The sequence below is a fragment of the Nanorana parkeri genome, unplaced genomic scaffold, assembly GCF_000935625.1.
Source record: "Nanorana parkeri isolate BGI_ZX_2015 unplaced genomic scaffold, ASM93562v1 scaffold357, whole genome shotgun sequence".
Taxonomy (NCBI): Eukaryota; Metazoa; Chordata; class Amphibia; order Anura; family Dicroglossidae; genus Nanorana; species Nanorana parkeri.
In genome coordinates this window covers 711,476-736,227 of record NW_017306625.1, presented here as the reverse complement: position 1 = coordinate 736,227, position 24,752 = coordinate 711,476, and the positions used below count along the sequence as shown (strand labels likewise).

General features: G+C 40.1%; 1 protein-coding gene across 1 annotated transcript in view; it reads right to left on the bottom strand.

Annotated features, from left to right (window-relative positions):
- The window catches only part of AMPH (amphiphysin), a 171,884-nt gene extending 147,410 nt beyond the window's left edge, over nt 1–24,474 (bottom strand). The window contains exon 1 of the mRNA XM_018558778.1: nt 24,208–24,474. Coding sequence (XP_018414280.1) covers nt 24,208–24,276 — 69 coding nt within the window. The 5' untranslated portion in view covers nt 24,277–24,474. The remainder of the gene's footprint in view (nt 1–24,207) is intronic.
- Between the last annotated feature and the right edge of the window lie 278 nt (nt 24,475–24,752).

Here is a 24,752-nt window from a genome sequence, read left to right as displayed (position 1 = left end):
GATTGTTAAGTCCAGGTCATGCGTACAAAATCAACAAAATAAAAATGTATAGCCAATAAAATAAACTAAAACAGCTTTTGTTGCAATAATTACTTTAAAATCCCATTAGCCCATACAGAAAGGAGAAGCAGCACAGTGGTAAACTCATTTCTCAGTCACTCTCATCTCTCATATCACCATGCTTCTTCTCAGAACATGAACTGATTGGTTCCCTATACTGCTTCTTCCTCTCACACTCCAGCATGTAGAGGGACTGCAAGAGGCTGATACCAGGTCAGATTTAGGTACTTGCTCTGCTTGCATTTAAAAATGCATTTAGTTATGCATTAATGATTATACCTTCTTAATTTATCTCTTTAAGGCCCCATTCACACCAGGTCGTTTCGGTCGCGTGGATTTATCCACGCTGAAATGCCTACATGAACAATCCTATACATTCCTTTAGGGACTGTTCAAGCAAGCGTGCGGATCCATGCGATCCGAAACACCAGCCCTGAAACGTGATTAAAAACATGCTGAAACGCTGCCGCCCTAGTGTGAATGGGGCCTTATATCTTAAATTCAGCTTTAAAAGTCAAAACATGTTTAATTTCCTTGTTGCGAGAAAAAAACAAAACAGAAAACAGCCCTACAGCCCAACCTGTGGCTTCTGCTACCAAATGTGGCCCCAGAATACCTTTTGGGGTCCTTTAGATTTTTGGTTTAGTTCCACATCAATTGCAAATACATCGGGGTCCCTGAAAAAAACTATAAATTAGTGCCAGTGATTACTAGCAATTTTAGACCTATCCTTCTGTGAAAAATGCTTATTTACTTGTGCACAATATCAATACCTAATCGTAAAATTTAAAATAATATCTGATTTAGGAAAAATTTTGTTAAAACAATTTAGATTTTGGAAAGCTTGAGTTTATATGAACGCTATATAATCAGGAAAAAAAATATAATTTCGGAAATGTTTTTATTTAATTCTTTATAGCCAGCATTTTTGGCCATTGGGTAATTTCCTCTTATTAAAACTATCATCAGTTACAGTATATTGATTCACTTAGACATCACAGGTGTTCCCACCCTTAGTGCTAGTGCTATCTTATATTAAGGTCATGTTCATCGGAAACACTCTATTATGTTACAGAAGAAAGCCTGACAGATGTTCTTCTCAAGTCATTGTGAGACCATATGTAACAGAAAAAAGAACAATGACATTTGGTTCACACAGGGATTCTTTCTGAAAACAAGAGGATCAGCTAACACTATACTGCAAATAATAATATCTGTCATACATTTTGTGCAAGAGGTCATCATTCACAGCTTTTAAAGACTAAAGCCACCTATCAATTTTCTGTTAAGGGGATAAGTATCAATAAAATGTCTTTATCCTAATGCAAGCCAATAAGCTGACATGTTCCCATGCGGAAATCAATGTGTTGTTCAATAAAATAGACTAAACTGGATATAGGAAAGGGGGAAAGGAAAATAGGGGTAATCAATTGTTTTCCAGCAGGGTGAAGGATTGATTGCACTTACAGGGGTTGCTTGTCAGTCACATTTGTTGTGAAGGAAACTGCTTATAATTGCCTTTGGCCCAGTGCAGAGCTCATCTACCAACTGTGTCCTCAAGCGACTGCCAAGAGTGCTGTAAAGGAGGATGGAAAGTCTCTGCAGTATTAATTACACTACAGTAACAACAATCACAATATTCTTAAACACTGGTCATAGAGACATTCTTTAGTAAGTTATTACATATGTCACCCATCTGACATGGCTTTAGCTGTACTGGCTGTCACAGCACAGCCTCATCTAGAAACCCAAACTGTTTTGTTTTTTTTACCAACCCATGGTTTACTAGGGTGCACCTCCAGTATTTCCAGCACAAGAACGTCAGACCCCAACTATCTGAGAAAGTCAAAATTTAATGAAGATGTTTTTTACTTCAAAATGACCACTGCATCCTACCAAAGCTGTCTTTTAGTCCAGTGGTTAAAGTATATCTAAACCCAAGGAAAAATATAATATATTTCAGCTTACTGGGCTTTATATGTGGTGGCTGCATTTGTTTTATTCTTTTACAGACTAAATACCTGTTGATCTTGCCCAAAGATCTTGTGTTTTTGTAACTTCCTGTTCACCAAACTAAAATATATAACAATTTCAGTCTTAGCCAGCTACCTTATGTGAATTAGAGGTCATCTCCTTCCTGCGTAATGGAGACAAGGAGAGGAGGAGTTGTTTATAGTCCAAATAAAGACAGCACCTTAGGGTATGTGATAACCCTGCTCCTTCACAGATACAGTGCGGCAAGTGAGTGTTGTCACCCTAGTACAGGAAGTGTGTTACTGGCAAGATGACCAGATGAAAATAAAGGAAGATGAGGTTAAAAAAGAACACCAATGTAGCCACTACTGGTGAGCTTCAAATGATTATACATTTGGGTTATATGCACTTTAACTACATGTGCTCTCTATAGTTTTGGCCTTTGACAGCCAATACTGGAGTAAACATATTAGCCAAAATACCATTTAAACTAATATTCCTATGCTATCCTACATGAGACACTGCATTTGTTAAATAGATTAAAGGAGAACTATGGGGTTAAGGCTTTTCCCCATAGTTCTCCTTAGGGTAATGGGAGGACACAAACTAGCATCCTCCCGTCACCGTAAGCTCAGTATACCGCGAGCTACATCGGTATACTGAGACGCCGCAGCTGAAGCAGATCCCGACAATTATGTCTGGATCCGCCCAGCTGCGTGAGTGACAGCTGGCTCTGCCCATCTAGAGGCAGAGCCACCTGTACCCGCTCCCTCCCCCGTCCGATTCGCCAGTCAGCGCTGGCGGATCAGAGCGGGGAGGGGGGAATCCAGCCCCTCCCCTGTCACGGCAGAGGGCCGTGACAGGATCGAGAGGTGAGCGAACGCCGGTTCGCTCACCTCTCACCTCCCGATCTACTGAGCCGACCAGTGACAGTTTCATTGTCACAGGTCGACTAGAACTATGAGGTGAGTGAAAAGTTCTCCTTTAAAGCATTTTAGGTAAACAGAATATAGATAGATAGATAGATAGATACATTTTCCAGTCTACCAGTTTACAACAACCATTACACTAACTCTGGCTTTACTGGCATTAAATAGCATTATCGTGTGTTGCATGATCTTACAGAGCAACTGCACACAACTTAAAACATAGGTATAATTATATACAATACTGAATGACACCGTTCTTATATGCACAGGATAACAGACTTTAAAACTACCAATCAAGCAAGCACAATAGCTTCCTTTGATATCATTTGTTATGTTCACTGTTCCATTCAAATAAGCATGACAAAGATATATTGGTGGCAAGGTGTAACTATGCTTATCGCTAATTAGAAAAGAAAACATATGTCTCTATGTGAGGCAGATGTAATTTGAGGTTCACTGGAGAGCAGAGCTCAGTCTGTTTCATTTATTCACAATGAACTGCAGTTTTATTGTAGACTGGAATATACCTTGAAGTGAATCTGTGAGAAAGGAAATATGGGGGCCGCCACTGTCCACTTGTTTTAAAAGTGCAGGATCCTGGTCTGTTGTCTCGATCCTGTCTACATTACCTAGCAAGCCACTAACCTGCCATGAGCAAGCAGCCAATGAAGCCTGAAAAGTGTAAACTATGTTCATGTACTTTAATGTATTAAAGTAACCCTGTCACCAGACCATTCGTTTCAATATCCCACCTCAACCTAACCACTGAACCATCACGTTCTCAAACAATTCATCCCCTCACAGCTACCTCCTCATGTATCACTTGCCCCTCCCTTTTAGGTTGTAAGCCATCACGGGCAGGGCCCTCCTTACCATCTTGTCTTGAATTGTATTGTGATTGTAATGTCTTCCTTATATTGTAAAGCGCTGCACAAACGGTTGGTGCTATATAAATCCTGTATAATAATAATAATAACACTCTTCCCATAAGAATGTGCACTTAACATATTGTATGCATGTTTTTTTACCTGTACAATCCTCCCTTCTGTAGACATCCAAAAACTCTGAGACTGCAACAGGGCACCACTATCTTGGGTGTGAGCAGATACAGTAGGCTCAGAGCTGTCACTCATAGTATTCCCCTTCCCTCCTCTTACAGAAGCTACATAAAAGGCAATATAGGTAGGGGGGGTTATGACATGCATGAAGGGAGGGGAGGAAAGGGTGTGTACTAGGGAATTGACTCTTCCTGGAGTAGTAAAATTTTGTAGCAACTTCAAAGGCACATTGCAAGTGTAATATTTATAGAAAGGAAAAATGTCTGAAGCTGCAAGTAAGCATACAGTACATGCTTTTTTCTCTGTGCTATTGCCTACAATTTTTTAAATCTGAACTCTGGAATAAAAAATACACTTGCAGTGGGGTCCGCCGCACTGAGAACGTTAAATGCTCATTACATTTAATGGATAGAGGAAAAGGTATGGAATATGTACTTTATTCCTCATTTCTCTAGCTACCAGCACTCTTCTGTTCTCTCCAATACTCAAAGTTGTGGGTGGGCCTTTGGCATCCTCACGTACAATACAGGACTATTGGTCAATTTAATGCTCATAGTCATATAATCTAAAGGCACCACTCCACATCAATACAGATACTGACAAGGATAGAGTGTGGTTCAGCATGCAAAGGGTCTCTGAACAGGAGTGAAACTGATTGTCAACTTTGCCCCTAAATAGGGTTTCAAGCTAGGCACCCAAGGTTCCCTCCCCAGGAGATAGATTTGCTGCAAGAGCACAATGTGTATACACCACAAGGAGTGTGTGTGTCCGGGCCTGTCTGGCCTTACAGAGATGCCTTCTTACCAGGATGACACCTGAAAAAAATCAGTCTGGGCTGAAGCAGACCAAATAGTCAGGGAGCCGAATATTTTTTCTTTGTATCGGTGTGATGCTGAAAATTCCTGCGTGGATAATCCCACTGTTAGGCTCGTTCAGTGGTGATTGGCAAGTGAACCAAATCTGTAAAAGCTCTTTATTTTCAGCTAAATCTCACTATATATCTTAAAAGACAAATAATTAACTGTTGAGGGAATGGGAAGGTAACTATCACGAAAGACACATTAAACTTCATTGGAATACATCATGAAGAGTTATATACCACATTTGTTTGCAGAGCATTTCAGTACTGTTTATTGAGTTCCTAAAGGTTGATGTTTGGGTTAATAAATCACACCCAACACTTAGGGTACAAGCAATGAAGGTTCTTTTCATCTTAATTGATTACAAGCTTCCAGCCAGCATAGCACAGCAATTACAATATTTGACATCATGACCCCAGGGTACTGGACATAAGCAGGCTGGGAGTTACTGAAGTTTATGATTGCATGGTCAGAAGTTCAGTATCAAATCATAATGATAACATTTAGGACATAGCTTCAAATTATAGGGCTGTTACCAGGTTTGTCCAATTACTGAATGTGCATGTGCCTTGTAAATACCCATTACTGTCTGTAATTACATTCAGTACAAGCTAATTAAGTCAATATAAAAACATACATATCTATCAAATTTTTTGGTAAAAGTAAGACATCCATCAACTCTGTGAGCAAATCATGTCCAGATCGCTGCATACAAAAATTCCCAATTGTTTTATCTTTGTGAGTGATACAAATAATGTACTATAAAACATATGATCTAATAAGCTAGGCTTATACTTAAAATCAAACCAAATTACCCAACAAGGTATACATTAAAGCAAGCTATTACTTGTATATTTTATAATTAAATGAGATGTAACACCCACACTAGCATTTTAACACACGTCGCTGACTGCCACTACACTACTGCACTTCTCCACTGACCCTTGCCCATGTAACACTGCACCACATGCCACAAACTGCTGCACCATGTAGTCTGTGCTATAAGTTGTATATCAATCCTATATAATCCTATATACTTCCAGGAAATTGTTAGTGAATAACATTATTTATCTCACTCAAAGAAAATGAACACTTTTGCCAGTTCATATGGGAACACAATTATAAATTTTACAGGTATTAAACATTTTAGATATTTTTAGGGAAATATCCTTGCACTTTTAATGCTTTAAATTAGGGATGGCCCGATAACATTTTTCCAGGTACCAGTACTTTTCCTCAAGTATCCACTGATACCAATTACCAATATTTTTTTTTTTTTAGTGTCATGTGACAGTTTTTCTAAAACAATACAGACTAATGTTTTTTGGGCAATGGAGGAGCACAAGGGCCCGAACGCAGCTGCAATCTATACAACTCTGGTAGGTCTGCCACTGACTCCAAGCTGTAGAGGGACTACAAATCTCAACAGTACATTATACAGCAATGCAGAATGGCACCAGCTATAGAGGACTACAATTCCCTGCGATACATTATACAGTAATTCAGAACAATACCGTCAGCTATAGAGGACTACAAATCTCTGCAGTCAAATAACATGGTACCGTGGCTGGGATGGGGAGGAATGCTCTGCATGCACATAACATGACACCATGGCTGGGATGAGGAGGAATGCTCTGCAGTCAGATAATATGTACCATGGCTGGGATGAGGAGGAATGATCTGCAGATCTCAGGACATGAAACAATGTAGCAGTGCAGGAGCAGAACTGCTGTACCCAGGAGAGTTTGCCGATCTCTGCTCTCCCCCCCCCCCAAACTCTGCTCTCCCCCATCTCTGTCCCCTATCTCTGCCCCTGTATTTTACCTTCCTCTGAGGGGGATGCATGGTACCGCTGTTGGGGTGCAGCCTCCCTCCTCCTCCCCTGGCATGTCCCGGAGTCCATGCCGGAGTCTCAAGAGGGAAGATATGCAGACCGGCACTGGAAACAGACACCACAAAGTCCACAGGAGGCTTCCGTGAGGTTCTTTAGCAAGAGCAGGACCTTATGGAAGCCAAATCAATTTAAAGGGTCAGTATCGGTTTTTAGTATCGGGGCATTTTCATGAGTAGCAGTATCGGCACTCATACCGATACTGGTATCGGTGCATCCCTACTTTTATTCCTCAAATGGTAGAGTCTAGTTGGGCTCATAATAAAGGCTGGATAGATTGCAGATCAGCATGAAGTGCATATTTTTATTTTTATGATCCACTTTGATCCATACACATAAAGGTTTGCACCATGTCAATACAAGGGGTCTCTTGCCATCCTAAGGAACCAGATGGAGATACAGTTTATGTGCTTCACAATCAAAGCTTCATTGCTTGAACATCTTTTGATGGGCACCCTTCCTGGTTGCTAGGGGCCTATACTTATTTTATCTTTTTATCAAAGTAGCTGAAATCTAACGTTTGTTGCTCAGAAAAAACAGTGTAAGAATAAATAGGGTCACAAAACTTCTAGAAACACTTTTTTAAATGTATTTGACTTATAATCTTATTGCCATGTTATGTTCGTATCACATATTTTACTTTCTAAACTAAATTATTATAAAAGGGTTCCACTAACAAGACTTCACTCACAGTACTGCTTTTAAAGAGCTGCTAATGAACCTTTAGCCTGTGTGATAGTCATAATTTCTTCTCTAAACAGTGTTACATAGATAAACAAGGATGGCCCAGAAGCTCATCAAACCATTGTTAATTTAATTCAACAGCCACATCTAAATTCCTGTTCACTTACTTCATTTCCAGCCTTTTAGTAATGAGTTCTCACAGTGCAATCATCAAATTTTCCTGCACTTACATTACTTTCCACATGTATTCACCCCCTCAGTCTTTTCCACATTTTGTACATTTTGAAACCTTATTAAATGGACTTAACAAGGCTTTTTACTAGTTGATTTCTACAACATATTTGAAGTATTTCTAAAGCTGGGCACACACCTTACAACCATCGCAAGACTTTTGTCTTGCGATGGTTGTAAGTTAATTAAAAAAACGTACTATCTGCCTTTCTTGGACAGGCAGATCGTACTTGCGATGATCGCAAGCCCGCCCCCCTGAGGGGCGGGCTTCCGATGACCGCAATGCCGAACATGCTACACACCCGCCGAAAATTGTACGATTCTCGGCGGGTTTTCGAACATGTCGTAAGATAAAAGTTGTGCGACCTTACAGTAGTAGAGGAGATGTGTGTTATCTCAGTCAATAAACAGCATTGACTTTAATATCATGGAGTGCGAGTGACTACTTTAATCTATCTGCATTTCACGGAGGCATCCGTTGTCACTACCGCATCCACCCAGTTGGATTTGGATTTCTGTCCGGTCAGGAGTGCGATGGGACAGGAGGATTAACTTACAGTAGTAGAGGTTGCACGGCTTCCACACACCTTACGATAATCGTACGATCGCAGGATTTCCCGCGATTATCGTACGATTGTCGCAAGGTGTGTGGGCACCTTTAAGCTCAAACTCTTTATTAGTATGAGTAGGGGATAGTTAAAACCCTTGTTAGGTTTTTAGTAACATGTCCCACTGGGGACATGTTACTTTCTGCCCTGAAGACACAACAGTTAATGAAAGGAAATAAAGCTTTAATAAGAAGGTTTTTAAGGCTCTAGAAAATCAGCACACATATATACTCAGAATTATCAATATATTGCACCAAATATATAGGCAAATCCATCAATTTGCAAGAAAGGTTCACACCATGTCCAGACCAGAACAGTTCCCAGACCAAAAAAGTATCACAATGTATCCCTATGGTATTTCTGGGCTCTGTTCACACCAGCTCAGTCCGTTCTGGTCCAGACAAAAAAAATACTTTTTGTTTAATTTTCTATGGTCTGGAATGCACTGGAATGCATGGAAACACATACGCAATGCATACAAATGCATGCAAACGCACTGGACTACACCTGAAAGCACATTTTACCTGAAAAGACTGGAACACAGGCACTTTTCCCGCCCCTGAATGCCCTGAATGTAGCTGACGTCATCACTTAAAGAATCAAATTTTCTGATGCTGTAATGTAATGGAAATGCATAATGCAATTGTTAACTCAGAGGCGGCATAAAAACAACATAGAATCATTTGCCAGAAGGGATTGGCTACCATGGGCACCTGCATTGGATCATGATGACCTTAGAGGTTTTGATTTCCAAATGCCAGCTGGAAAATTGGCTTGGAATTGATAGTCACTGTGCTTCTTACATTGGACAGTGTATTAGCATGTAACATGCTGTATCAAAATGTGCCTTGATAGAAATAATATAACTTTACATACATGCATTGCCCTCAGTGATGGATTTGTTGTCTGTCAAAGTGGAAAATAATTGCAAGGCCAACAATCTTCAGACAGGTCTGCATTGAAAACTGAGTAGTTCATATTCTTATAATAAACCATATAACCAACAATATATAGTTAATCATGTTAAATACTTGGGTATAAGCCAGCTAGTTGATGCCCTAAGGCAAAATAGATGTTTGATACGGCTGCTGATATGCTTACTGCTGCACAAGTCACACCCATTAATATTTCTTTACTTGACAGCTTGCATGAGAGATTGAGCATCTGACTGAACAAGACAATTAAAAACAGTCAAAGGCAGCCTAATTTATGCAGAAGGGAGTAGGGAGTGTGTGGCAAAAGATTAAAACAGTGACAAAATTGACAGCCACTGCAGTACAATGTTGTAGTACCCTAAATTGTACTGAGAATGCTGAGTGAGAATAAGAAGCATTATGTGACTAGTAGTAGTACACTTTGTACAGGACTGCTACAGTATACTGTGGATGCACTAAAAAGTCTCTAAGCAGTTCATGATGATGATGACAACGACATCGATGACAACTAAGAAGCAATGCAACTATTGGTGAAGACTGTGAGAACTCCTACATGCATTTAGGACCTGGACCCAGGACCTGTTGGATATGTGCTCCCACAATGTAACCAGATGATACATCTCCTTATAATTAGCTTGTGGAGAGGGCAGGAAGAGCTACAAAGCAAAATGTGGAGGCTGCCTAGTGTCACGCTGTGTTGTAATGGCCCTACACTTTTAAAAACAAAGCACCATAAATTCACTTATCCTCTCCTTAGGTTAATCAGTCTTCATTTAGGCACACCAACAAACAGAAAATCAGGTTACCCGTTTCATAGTAAATACCGAATCATCTTGTAGTTCATTCTATTTTTTGTCTCAAATTAACTTTTACAGTATTTCTGCACAATTCCAGGTCTCAGAAATGTTGCACGCACTACAGTAATATTGTACTTGGGAATATGTTAGTTGCCATAGCTCCCATAAGAGAAAGGTCCCCTTGTACCAACTGGGCACCCTGGCAACCTGGCAGCAATCACTATTTTGAGACTGCTCTAAATTGATTGCACACAATTTAAAGCTGCACTACAGGCAACCAGTTACATACGTAGAGTAAAAAAATGAGAGCTGTTGCACCTGCCAAATGCTTTGTATTGTTGTCCATCGAGTCCAGAAATTTAGAAAAGCTCTGCCACACAGCACAGCCCTCTCCAGCAGGGGAGGAGACCTGATCTTTCTCTGCTGAAGTTCTTCTAGCTTTTATATGTCCCCTAAGTGAAACAAGAAGCAGCAAACAGAACATCTAACTGGCAAGATGTGCTGCTTCTCCCTCCTCTCGCTAAGCTCAGCTGTACAGACTGTATAGTAGATTGCAAGAGACTATATAATTTATTTATTTATTTAGCTAATCATGTATTCATTACTACAGAGCTACTGTTTATTAATTTGTAGTTCAGGAAATGTATTCTAAAGGCTTATAAAGTAACACCACTAACTAAAGATAATATCATCCAAAGGGTACTTATCAAGAACCAAGCGACACCACATCACAATTAAAATACAGCAACAGGCCTGCTTATATTTGGCATTTTATCACCATAAACGTTAATGTAGAAAGCACATGGTTGTTCTTTGTATTTTCACAAATTAAACTTATATATGCTCAATAACACTTAATGCCCTTTTTGCACTTCATGGTTACTTAGAAATAGCCCCCAAAAGAAATTTAAAGATAAATGCATTAAACAAGCCATAGATTACATTAATATAACTGACGGTCAAGTCTTAACAAAGGTACCCATTGGATCCAAAGTTGAATCAGTACTCCCGCTGTTGGGATGACGAGGCAGATCACCTTTGCAGTATAGTTACATAGTTACATAGTATTTGAGGTTGAATAAAGACACAGGTCCATCAAGTTCAACCTATTGCGTGTATGCATGTGATTCTGCATGTGTATGCGTGTGTATGCGATGCGAGTCCCTTTGTGATCTTGTTTTTAAGGGTAACCCCTGTATGTTACGGTCTCTGAGGAAATTGTCCAAATGCTTTTTGAATGATTCAACACTCTCAGCTGAAACCACTACTTGTGGCGGCGAGTTTCAGACCCTAACTGCTCTAACTGAGAAGAAGCCCCTACGCCCCTTGTGCTTAAATCTTTTCTCCACCAACTTTAGGTGGTGGCCTCTAGTCTTTGTTATGGAGTTTACCGTAAAAAGTTTATTGCTGATGTTGCTATCACCATTGAACATCATGTACATCAAAATCATGTCCCCCCTTAATCTCCTCACTTCCAGCGTGACCGTGTTTAAATTTAGTAACCTTGTCTCATAGCATTGGTCGTCCTTCCCCTAAGTAGTTTAGTTGCCCTTCTCTGGACTCTCCCCAGCTCAAGGACATTCTTTCTGTGGATTGGTGACCAAAACTGGACCGCATATTCCAGATGAGGCCGAACCAGCGATCTATAAAGTGGCAAAATTATAGATTTGTCTCTACAGTACACTCCCTTTTTAATACAAAACCCAGCCCAACATAAATATATTGCCTCAGGTTGGCATAAATGATAGTCAAATATCACAGAGCAAAGTCACACAATTTCAGGTACTATCTTTTGTCCTTTTCTATGCTAGTTGTTTACTACAGCCTAGTGCTCTCTCTTGAACAATCTTTGTACCAATGTTCCTTAAGTCTCTTTCATAAACTCAGCTTCCTTATGGAAATCACTATATTTTTGCAGTTATGTGAAATTCCTAAATATTGCCCATAGGGAATACTATGCATTAAAGAGTTAGAATGTCCACTGTTAGCACGTAGGAGGGGATTCACAGCTGCGAACTTGCAAAAGACAGCATTCAACATGCCTTCACAATCCTTTATAATTTTGATATCCAGGAAAGAGATACAAGTCTATATCTGATACAAGTACAAAGTAAACCTTAAAGGAGAACTATGAGGTAAGTGCTTTTCACTCACCTCATAGTTTTAGGCGACCTGTGACAATGAGACTGTCACAGGTCGGCTCAGTAGATCGGGAAGTGAGCGAACACATACCGGCGTTCGCTCACTTCTCAATCCTGTCAGGGCTCTCTGCCATGACAGGGGAGGGGCTGGATTCTCTGCTCCGATCCTCCAGCGCTGACTGGCGGAATGGACGGGGAGGGGGTGGGTACAGCTGGCTCTGCCTCTAGATAGGCAGAGCCAGCAGTCACTCACGCAGCTGGGCGGATCCAGACATAGTCGGGATCCGCTTCCGCTGCGGCATCTCAGTATACCGCGAGCTGCAGCTCGCGTTATGTTGCGGCGTCTCAGTATACCGCGAGCGGCAGCTTGCGGTATACTGAGCTTAGGGTGACGGGAGGACGCTAGTTTGTGTCCTCCCGTTACCCTAAGGAGAACTATGGGGAAAAGCCCTAAACCCATAGTTCTCCTTTATGTTCAAGTCATTAGCATTCAAAATTGCAACAAATTGATTCAAATCTTGTACTGATTCCGTCTAAAAAAATTGAAGATGTTGTCAATATACCTGTGGCAGGAACCTATTTGGCACAGGTACGTTGTGAGATACCCTTCTGGAAAACAAACTGCGCTCCCACTCCCCACAGCACATACAACAGGGCACAGGTTGTCCCTATCACTGTACCCTGCACCTGGAGGTAGTGGGAACCTGTGAACATAAAACAATCTATGTAACCATAAATAATCAATGTTGTAAGAGAAAAGCATTGTGATCATGCTGACTAAAATCACATGTATCAAGAAATGTACACACTGCCCTAATCCCGAATATATACAGAGTGGAAGAATTCAGATATTCCAGATCCAAGCTTACCAGAATTCAGTTCCAAGTATCACTTGCCCCTCCCTTTCAGATTGTAAGCTCTCATGAGCTCTCATAACCCTCTTCGATTAAATTGTTTTGAAACTGTACTGTCTCCCTTTATTTTGTAAAGTGATGCTCAAACTGTTCCCAGTATATACATCCTGAACAATGATAATAATAATAAAAATAATAATAATAATAATAATTGCATATTACTATTGTGTTTTACATTATATTCATGACCCGCACATATATATATATATATTAAAAGCCCAATCTAGTTATATACAAAATTGTATTCAGAAACTAAAAAGAGTTAAAAACAGGTATGGTATATATTCTTTCCTGCTTTATAATCTAAATTTACTGTTATATATTAAATTTTAAGGTATGGTTAGCATCATTGACCACATTTAAGGCTTTGATTATTTTCTATATAAATCAATCAATATAAAGCCTTCAGAACCTTGTAGCCCTGTGCTCTTGCTAACTGACACAATTTATTTCAGATTAACTCAACTACAACGCCTGCTGAACCTGAAAGTGACAAAATATATTGAGCAATGCCCATACATCAGGATCATGTGTAAGTTCAGGATAAGTCAGATTAGCTCATTGAAAAAAATATTCTCCCTCTAAACAATAACCAGAATATGTTTTTTCTTCATTAGGATGGTACAACTATGATTCTGATATGTATGTGTATTTCTTGCCAAACTAAAGAACCACATAGCTGTTTAATGACTTGTACATACATTTTAAACAAATGCAGTAAATCCCATGGGACCACTTTGCAAATCAAGCACTCGACATAGCTAAAACCAGGCACATAATGTCTTCTGCATGTATGATGATATGAGGACTATTTAATCTGCACTATTCCCTGGTATACAGTACATACTTAGCCTTCTCTTTGAGCATTTGAAAACATATTGCAATCAATAACAATGCTAAACACTTCTGAAGAAAATGTTTTTTGGAACTTGCATATAGTTGCTTATTCTACGATGGCTTCTTAAGTCAACCTCCGACACTCTGCTTAATGTATTTTACTAAATAAGTTATTAAAGCCCACCTCCATGCAAAACGTAACCCCCCACCCACAGCTCTTACCCAATTATCAAGTTTTTTTATTTTTTTTTCAGCTGTGTAGATCCAACTCTCCTACACAGCAACCACACTGCCCAGAGGGGTTTGTATTTTGTTAATGGATTCACAGACTACAAAGCGATTTGTGAATGGGCAAGAGGATAGGAGGGTTGAGCAAAGAATGCGATGGCTGCTGTGTAGGATACTTGAAGGTCTAGTGTGTCAGAGGACAGGACGTATAGAGTGTTGTACTATCGGCGCACAATGTATATGTATATGTATATATGTATAAGCTTTATAAAATCTGCTCGCTTACTAATAGTTAACTAATACGAGAAATTAAATTGGTCACTTTAAGTCTTGACATTTGACAATTATAATATGGCTTTCCTGTTAACTGTGGTTACTGTTTAAAGTAAAAAAATTTAAAATTGCGCGCGCAGCCTGCGTACCGCGCATGCGCACCCGCCGTGCGACTCGAGCATGCGTACCCGCAACCCGGGCACCAGGAGTTCTGACAAGCTGAGGGAAAACCCGTGCCCTGCGCCGTGCCCGTGGCCCCCGAGCAGTGACAACACCCCCTGCTTCCTGACAGCTATCTAGGGATTGTTAGAGAGCTGTGACAGAAGAGAGGGTGCAACAAAGAACATACAACACCCACTATACACCGGAAGTTTTGCAATGAGAGAACAAGAAGAATGGCATGGTTTACTTTTAAAGGCCTAGCCTCAGGTAAAAAAAACTACCCTTGCAGTTGGAATGCAGTTACACACTGCAAGGGTTCATTTTTTGTTGTTTTTTTTTCTAGTGGACCGGTGTAAAGGACTTACTCACCTGATCCCCTTTCCCGCATGCTCTAAGGGAAGTCCACAAGCTGGAGTGGTGGGGGTGTGGGGATCAAGTAAGGTAAAGTCCTCTTTATAATAACCATAGACATAAATAAGCAGTTAACCCTTGAAGTGCAGGGGTAGCACCTCTGCAAGGGCAGTTTTTTTTCCCCTGAAGATAGACTTTAAAATAAATTCTTCTGGAAATGCTAGTTGCCTAATCTAGGCATCTCAAAGGGGGAATCCATAAAATACATTGCCATAGCAATGACCTGGAAGTGAGAAGAGAGAATTTACAATCCTCTCAGCAACATGGATACCACTAATGCCATCTCTGTGAGCAGGACTCCGGCCTATGCCGATCCTGGCATCCCCTCCACTGCTGATCACCATGTGCAGGTGAATTCTAATAGAGGATGTCTGCAGGGATACTGCAAGGCACCTAATTCTGGTAGTTTTTGGGTGCATTTTATTCTTTGATATAATTAATATGTTCATTTTTTAACCCAATTGATAAGCTCTCTCTGCTTTTTATGTTAATATAATGGTTTTAATTGTTTCTGCATAAATATAAAAATGGAAGATTAGCCACCATTTTACTAAGAATAAATGTGTGCCAAGTTTATTAGCTCGATGATGGGGGTAAAATGGGTAAAAGAAAAAGAGAAACACATGCTAATCCAAGAAGTGTTCTAAGATTTGGAGATGTGGGGTTCTTCAGAAAGGGGTTTGCACACTATAACAGCTAGCAGCATCTCACCACTCTGTTGATCAGATATGTCTACGAATAAACAGTTTCAAGGCTGCTTCTATGCTTAAGAGGACCTAGGGATTTTTTGTGTCACAGATGGATTTCTCCAGCCTCACTGCTCATTTCACCACTGGTCATTGCAGCACAGACCAGAGGGTTCTTACATCACGACAGATGAAGGGATGAAACCCTGTGAAATGTTAAAATGCATCTTCCCAATATTACTGTTGTATTAAAAAGCTATTTATAGAAAGGTTTGAAATAATGTATCATGGATTTTGTTTAACTTGAAGGGATGTGTGGCATTTAGTTTCATATATAGGTCAGGAACCCTGTTTTTTGATGAATTGGAATCGTATCAATTGTTTTGTGTGTGTGATTTCGAGCACAGAACACACTTGCAATAACTGCTGCCGGTTCATGGTCATTATAACATTCCCTAAAGGGTGTTCTCTAATTGGATTTAGTTCTCCAAAAGATTCTTGAAGAAATGAAAGGCACAAAACAATTAATAAATACACAGAGCACAAAAAAATCAGTTTATGCCATATACATGTTCCAACCATACATCAGGCTTCGAAGGATTTAGGGGTGCACCGAAATTTCGGCCAAAATTGCCAAAAGTATCATGATGGGCGAAAATGTGGCCAAAAATACACCTGAGCTCAATTAACCCCTCCCCCTAACAAGAGCACTGCAACCTGAGGGGAAAAAAAAAGGGAACAGTTTAAAAAAACTGACAGAAAAGGAAAAAGAGTTTTTAAATACTAAAAAAGGGTCTAAAAAGGAAGGGAGACAACAAGTATTTCAAAAAATCAAGCACTCAATATATCCCAAACAGTTCAAATCCAAATTTTTTACGCCACTTAGCTCCCAGGCAATTTGTTCGCCAAGCAGAAAAAGAGATTGAGGACTCAATCTCTTTTTCTATTTTAAAAGGGAAATAGGGTATGTTTAGACCCCCAATATTTACCTAAAGCCCCCGACAGTAAAGTAAAAAAATAAAATAAATGAAAATAAAATAATTTAAAAATAATAAAAACATTTTGAAACAAGGATGAAGAGAAACCACGACATTTTCCGTCTCTGCCTGACTTTTTTTTATTTTCGGTTTCTGTCTCAAAATTTAATTTCGGTGCATCCCTAATTAGGTCTAAAGGTATGTATTAAATACAAGGTAATCTATGTAATTTTAAGGCTCATTAAAGTAGTATTAAACACCTCACATTGTTTCAATGATGAATCCAGATGAAACGAATATTGTGTACATTGTCCATCAAAGTATTTTGTTTACATTTTGCCCAACTGTTTCTGAACAGTTGGCTCCAACTCGCTCAGTTTGGCTTCCCTGAACTTCCTGTCCAGTACAATATCACAAAGGACTAGTCAGTCTGCAACATTTGTCCATCTACTAGCTTGGAGAAGGGAGGACCGAGGAAGAAGAACAAACAGAGGAGCAGAGGAGTGGCTTGTTTTGCTGTGCCTGGGTGTTTCTGGGAACACACACAGCTTACTAGCACAAACACACACAAGGGTGGCTTGATAGTGTAGTCTTTGTCCCTTGTATAAGGTGGTTTTTACCTTGCACTGTAATTCTTCTCCTTTCACTGACCCTTCTCACCAGTTCTGATCTCCATTATGGTCCAGGACAGGAAGTACTAAGAAAGCAGTCATTGATAAAATAACCTGGTAGTGGTTACTTGCTGTGTTACCTTTGTTGTTGATCTCTATAAATTGTTACAGTGCACTATTCCGTGGTGGGCCAACATTTTTCAGACTGCCTCTTAGTTATTTTATTTGACCATAACTATAGAAATGTCATTGGGCAACTCATGCTCTTCCCCAAAGGACAGGAATCCAAAATAATGAGCATCTGCTTCTTTTGTCACGGTCTTGGTCTGATTGGGTCCAGACTGTCTTATGTCAACCAAAGATATATTTTAAAATGCCACATGGCACACGCACATAGCCTACATTTAATGAAATTCCACTGCAATGCCTCATGAAACTGCACTGCAGCAACAGCACCACAGCATGGTCAAGAACACCAGTCGAAATCACATCTCACTTGGCAAAAACGTGGCAAAATGCACTGCATCAGTCTGCAGATCCGCACCTGATCAGGACCTGATATCATGTGAACAGGCCCTAAGTCTTACAGAAGATTACTGGAGGCTGATTCAAGACAAATTCAAGTACTTACATCTACAAATACACCTGGGGGTGATTTATTAATCTTCTGATCAGCCACACCCTAGTTGAATGTTGATCACATATCATTCCGGCCACTACACGGAGCTGAAGGGCTTAAGAATTTTCTTTGGTTTTGTTTCAAAGAACTTACTCCTGCAGGGGTGTCCCTAGTGTTTTTTTCCTGCCTGAGAATGGGGTGCTGGTGGTGCCTGCAATTAGTGTCTCTGGTTTGTATCCTGCCAGCAAGAGCATCCCAGGTTTCTAAGTGCTGGGCGTGGAGATGTGTATTGGCCTTAAGGATGTCATACACCTTACAACCATTGTACAACTTTTGTTGTCCAGACATCTCACCCTTCATTCAATTTCCTTACATCTAGCCCATCATGCACAGACCAATGTAGTTCGCAATTAACGCTCGTCAGCACCAACACCTGACTGATTTTCATCGATCGAAAGGAACGGATTTTCCTTTGAGCATGTGCAGTTTTCATCTTGAGATTTGGGTTGTGCAACAACGCCACTAACCTGTCAATTTTCATACAATTAGACAAAAATTTCTAGCCTGCATGAAAGACAAAAATCTGCAAGTTGTACAGTAATTGAGGTTGTACACTCCCCATCAACTGGCAGATTTTCTGACGAAAACGCAATCACATACACAAATCTCCAGATAATTGTAAGGTGTATGTGCACCTTTACACATCTCCCTGCCCAGCTCTGAGCAACCTTGGATCCTTTGGCTAGAAAGGGCTCCGCAGGTACACTGCAAACATTATGTCGCAGAAAAGGCATGCCGCTCTGCCTGCCACCCCCCCACATGACCTAACGAGATGCCTCATTATATGGACAGCCAAGCACTCATACAATAAGTTTTGCAACTGAAATCAGCTTTAAAATTGTTCTTTAGGTATTTCTGTTGCATCAGTTTTTGTCATGTACCTCTAGTGGAAGTTTTATTTTGATCTAAAAATACAGGAACAATTAAAATTCAACCGAACAGCAAAGCATCAAAGTGTCATTTCTTTGGACTTGGTTTGTGCTTCTTAGTATTATGCACCCTACACCTCATCAGCAGGCTTTGCAATCTTTGTACACAAAAACATCCAGAAGGCAATGTAGCATAATGTAGTGCAATACTATCAACAACATAAAGTTAACAAACTTTGCTTGACACACAAAAAGCAAAAGGGACCAAATAAGAGAAGATTATTGTGAGGGTTTACATACCCTTTAAAGTGTATTTCCACCTTTGCAGCCAATTTGGGATAACACCTATTTTATATTTGTTACATGTTCCCATTCACATCACATACGTTTTAAAAAAAAATAAACAAAAATGCTTCTTGCAGTTTAAATTGCTTTGACCTGGATTAGGGTTTTAAAGGTTAAAAGTTCTTCTAGCTTCCCTTTCTTTGAAATGTTAGAAGGGGCTGTGAGGGGTCTGAGGTGGCTTGTCCATTGTATGTTAATGAATCTTTTTAGATAAACACAATCCTCATGTTTCAGTCCTATGTCTTTCCATTTGGACAGATCACTGTGAAAGGGCTGAGCAAAACCCAGAATCTGCCATCTTCCCTGATGTAACAAAACATCTAAAAGGTAAGAATTCTTATTTTTTGTTATTTTTCATTATGTTCTGCGAATAGAACACATAACAAACATATAGAGGGGTTCTTTCAAATTTGACTGCAAAAGTGGAAATACACTTTAACAACATTACAGGGACATATACTGTTTAGAAGTAGTGGAACTGGTTAAAAGGAATGCAGCCAAGCCAAGACTGTTATGCAGCTATGATTTTGAACTCACTGTAACAGTATACATTAGAGATAACTGCTCTATTCCACTAGATGCTGAACATGTGTATTCTTTACACTGCACATGGAAACCTGTCAGAATTATATATTTCAACCATTTAAAGCGTGACCTATATCATTTCATCACATTGACAGCTATTGCGAAGTGATGATTGTGCATCAACATAGGCTATTACTGCTACATGTAAATATAAAACCGCTGCTGGAGAGCTATAAAAGAAATCTGATACACCTTAAGGACTGAAGGAAAAGAGTTGACGGCATGCTTACATTACATTGAGTGCAGATGGTCAATGTACTAGTACTACCAGTATAATAATTACCAGGGGGGTATTTATGCTTCATTTTATCAGTCGTATTCAGTGTAACAGCAGAAAGTGCAGCTTTGCTATATTGCAGTAACCCAAAGCAACCGGTCACAATTCACATTTTGCAGAACGGGCAGTGTGCGCGTGCGCACACCGGCCCGTTCCGCAGCTATCGGACGAGCAGGCTAGAAACCAGCCGACAATCGTACGATTCTCGGCGGGTTTTCGAGCATGTTGGTTCGACAAAAGACGTGCGACCGTACAGTAGAAACGGTCGCACGTCTTCGTTCACACTGCTCGATTCTCGTACGATCTCGGGATTTCGCCCGATTCTCGTACTAGAATCGAGCAGTGTATGGGCACCTTTACATTGAGGGGAATTTATCAAAACTGGAGCAGACAAAATCTGGAGCGGCTGTGTATGGCAACCAATCAGCTTCTATCTTTCATTTTCAAAGGAAACAGAAGAAACTTAAGAGAGAAGCTGATTGGTTACTAAGGGCAACTGCACCAGTTTTGATCAATTCCCCCCAGAGTCTTTTCTGCAATAAAACCAGCTTGCCATGTTATGTAAATGCGAGTTTAGTTCCACTTTAATGTATTTCATTGATATCCCTCAGGACTGGTTCACACCTGAGCATTTTTACGTGCGGATCTATGTGTGTGAAAATGCACAAAGTACACATTTCTATTTAAGTCAATGGCAGCTGTTCACACCTTAGCTTTGTGTTGCGTGAAAAGATGCAGGAACTATTTTGTACACTCCATTCAGGTTCATTCAGGTCCCAGCACAGCAATATGGTGCGCTGTGCGGCTGTGTGGCGGCCTGCAGTGGCATCCAATTGCCTCTCCCATCCGATGGAACTCTCTACCCCAACCGGTCCGTCTATCTCCCACTCTGACTGCCTTTAGGCGATCCCTTAAGACTCATCTCTTCAAGGAAGCCTATCCCACCTCAACCTAACCACTGAACTATCACATTCTCAAACAATTCATCCCCACGCAGCTACCACCTCATGTATCACTTCCCTCTCCCTCTTAGACAGTAAGCCCTCATGGGCAGGGCCCTACTTACCATCTTGTCTTGAATTGTATTGTAATGTCTTCCCTATATTGTAAAGCACTGAGCAAACTGTTAGCGCTATATAAGTCCTGTATAATAATAATAATAATCCAATGTGCTGCGATAAAGTGCAGCATGTTTGTATTTTATCATAGCGCATCGCTCCGCCTATCACACATGTGGCGTGAATGGGACACATAGAAAACAATTGTCTTGTAAGTGATCCGGTGCGGTACAATGCAGGTCACCTCAATATGTGTGAATGGGCCCCTATTCAATGATCTCATTCGTTAAAATAGCAATAACACATCCCAAAGTAATTTACACAGCACACATTTATTCCAGTGATAAATTTGTTGGGGGGAATCAATAAAAACTGGAGCAGGCAGAATCTGGAGCAGTTGCCTATGGCAACAAATCAGCCTTTCATTTTCAAAGCTTAAAGTGATATTAAAGCTTCATTTTTTTTAATAAAGAGGAGGCCCATACCTTTAAAATTCAGTTGTAAATAAAACATGTTCCGTTCCTCATTCTCTAGTGGGTCCCTATAGCGCTCTTGCCCCGCCCCTGCACTGGTGCCACCATCAGCTAAGTAGCCGCTTTGGAGGCACCTGTGCGTGCTTGCTCCCAGGCCGTGCTCGTAAGTGGCTGTGTGCGTCCATAGACACACACAGCCCTGCGGCAGGCCTCTCGGCCCAGCAGGTTCATTGAGGGCATAAGAAGCCTATAGCTCCCTGCCCTCAGTATCCTCCCCACAACCAGGAAGTTTGGATGGAGAATTGCCGGGGACAGGCGGCGGTGACAAGCGGCGCTGACAGGTAAGTGGGACGAGGGACACAGTAAGATACTGGCCATTTTTTACTTTAATGCAGAGAATGCATTAAAGTAAAAAACGCCCTGCCTTTAGTAATCCTTCAACTGAACAAACTGAAGAGAGAATCTGATTGGTTAGCATGGGCAGCTGCCCCAGATTCTCTCTGCTCCAGTTTGATGAATTCCCCCCACTGTGTTTAGAGATTAGGCAAATAAATTACCAATGCATAACATAAAAGGGTATTTGTTTTTTTAAAGTGTTTAATATTTAAAATGATTTTACGGAAATACAACACGCTAAACTAAAAACATTTGCTGCATTAATAAGTCTGAGGCATCCAGCAAACATTGCAGTGTGACAATGTGTTTGTCTAAGCCCGAGGAGCAAATCCCCTTGATGTGTAAGGGGCCTAGATGCCATGGGTGCCAAAAGTTAATACGCGTCTGCAGCATCCAAGGCGGCAGTGAAGGGAGAAGATGACAAGTGGGGGAGCAGGAAGGACTGTTACAGTAACTAGTGGAGTGCCGATCACTGAAAGGGTTAATTGGAATGCAATCCTCTTACTGCATTGGGAATGTGCATGTGTGGGGGTGGAGACAAGTGACAGCAGATTGTTTATCTGCCTCAACAAATCACAATGACAGATGTAATCTTTGCACAGCACTACTCAGCCCATTGTGCTGCCATTTGGCCTAAATTTCTTTCTAGTCAACACTTCAGAGGACAAAAAGGGGGATTTGAATACAGCAATGCCACTATAATAAAGGATTACATTTACTTACATTGATTAGTTACAGTAGATCTTCAGGGCACCGCTACATACCACTGTTATATGATGTGCTGGGGCAGATATAGCTGGGTGACATGTTCATAAAACACTAGGCAAATAAATACAGTACCATATCAGAGTGCTCCACATAAAACTAGATTTGGAAGTATGAACCCTGAATATAACTCACAACATAACTTATAAAATCCAATCCATAACCCTTTACCACAATATTATAAAAAGTTGTCTATATATTTCAAGTGGCATAAACATGAATCATTTACTGCAATGCAAATGTTTTTCTGCTTCACAATTTACAGCCTTTCCTACCTGGACACATATACACATAAAAAGAAAATTAAAATCAATATTACATGTAAAACTAAAGGCATACAAACACTGATATTTTAAAAATAATTCACCTTAAAAATGTAGAAAATAATAATAAATTAAATAGATTGAATACAGATGAATAAATAATTAGATAGAGAAATAGATTAAATGAACAATAGAGAATAATAAAAAAGGTACATTAAATAAAATAAAAAAATAGATAGATAGATTAAATAAATAGCATATATTGAAAATAAATAGATTAAATACATGTAAAGAAATATAATATAATAAAGAATAAATAGATAAAATAAATTAATTCATTAATTAAAATATAATGAAATATAATTTATTGTTGAACACTATATTAAACTACATATGACCTTGACATATAATGTTATGTATAAATATAGAAGAGTAATTATATTACTTCTAGATATCCATAGATATTTTTAGGAGCGAGATAAAAATTACCCAACAATAATAATAAAGTAACAAATATATCCAAATAAACTGTTGGCAAAGAACTAAATGACCTTTATTAGTGCTGCTGTTCCCCATTCCTCTCATTACAATAAAAAAAATTAAAAAAATAACAGTTATGATGCACTGAATGCATGCAGCCAGCATTGCTAGTTAAGATGAGGTTGTAGTAAGTGGGTGTTCCAGTCAGTACATAGCAGGGTGCCCATGCCTCTGCACTGGGTGTACAGCTATGCAGCCTTGCAGCACCTCGACCTTGTGAAAGTGCTGCTGTCCCTCCACGATGCACTCCCTCCCACCATCCCTAGTAGTTTCTATTTGTGCAGCCTTGCAATATGCTCCTTCAGCCCCTACTGCATTGTATGTAACTCATGAGCTCCTGGATAGCTCCATACACACACTCCCTCCCCTTCAACATGACTCTACATTGACAGCAGAAGGATTGCAAGCTGTCGACTGCAAGCCATGATCAATCCATTGAATAGCTCATAGTGCATCCTTACTTATTAACTTATAAATACACTCAGTACAATATGTGAATGCATGCAATAATACATGATGACTAATAATGTATCATTTCAACACATAGGGCCTTCCAAGGCACTACACACTAGTATCATCCTGCTCTGCCTTTCTGTATGGGTAGTGCAGGCTTGTGTGTTAATCCTCTGCATCTCCCCTGCCCATCACTGGTACAGATGAACAGACACAGACATGTTGGTTATCTCTTACCTTTTCCTGAGCCCTGCTGAGCCTTTTCTGGACGTTCTTTGCAAAGACGCCTGATTTCATATCAGCCATGGCTGCTGGTCCAGGGAGCCAAGTGAGAAGAATCAGATGGAGCCTGGAGGCTGAGAGAGAATGAGAAGGGAGGGGGAGGGGAAGAGGAGGAGTCCCAGCACCAGGAGAGGAAAAGACACTGATGGGGGATCATATAATGAGAAGGCAAGGCAATTAAGAGGAAGCAAGAGAATGGACAATTAACATAAGAACATACATGGATTATATTGTCTCCAGAATTAAAATGCTGTGACAATATGACTAGAGCTGCAATAGTAAATGACATGTGTCTATACATAATGCCTGTACAGTGAATGTATATGTGTGACTTATAGAGTGTTGTACAGGTAAGGGCTGCGGTACCTGTAAAGGGTTATCTAGGTGAGGTACATGTATTTCATATTGCATGGGGATCTGCTGCTGTCCATGGTGCTGAACTCGCTCACTGAGCAATCCCAGTGAACTGTGCCTTGGAGTTAACACCCCGATTAGTATTC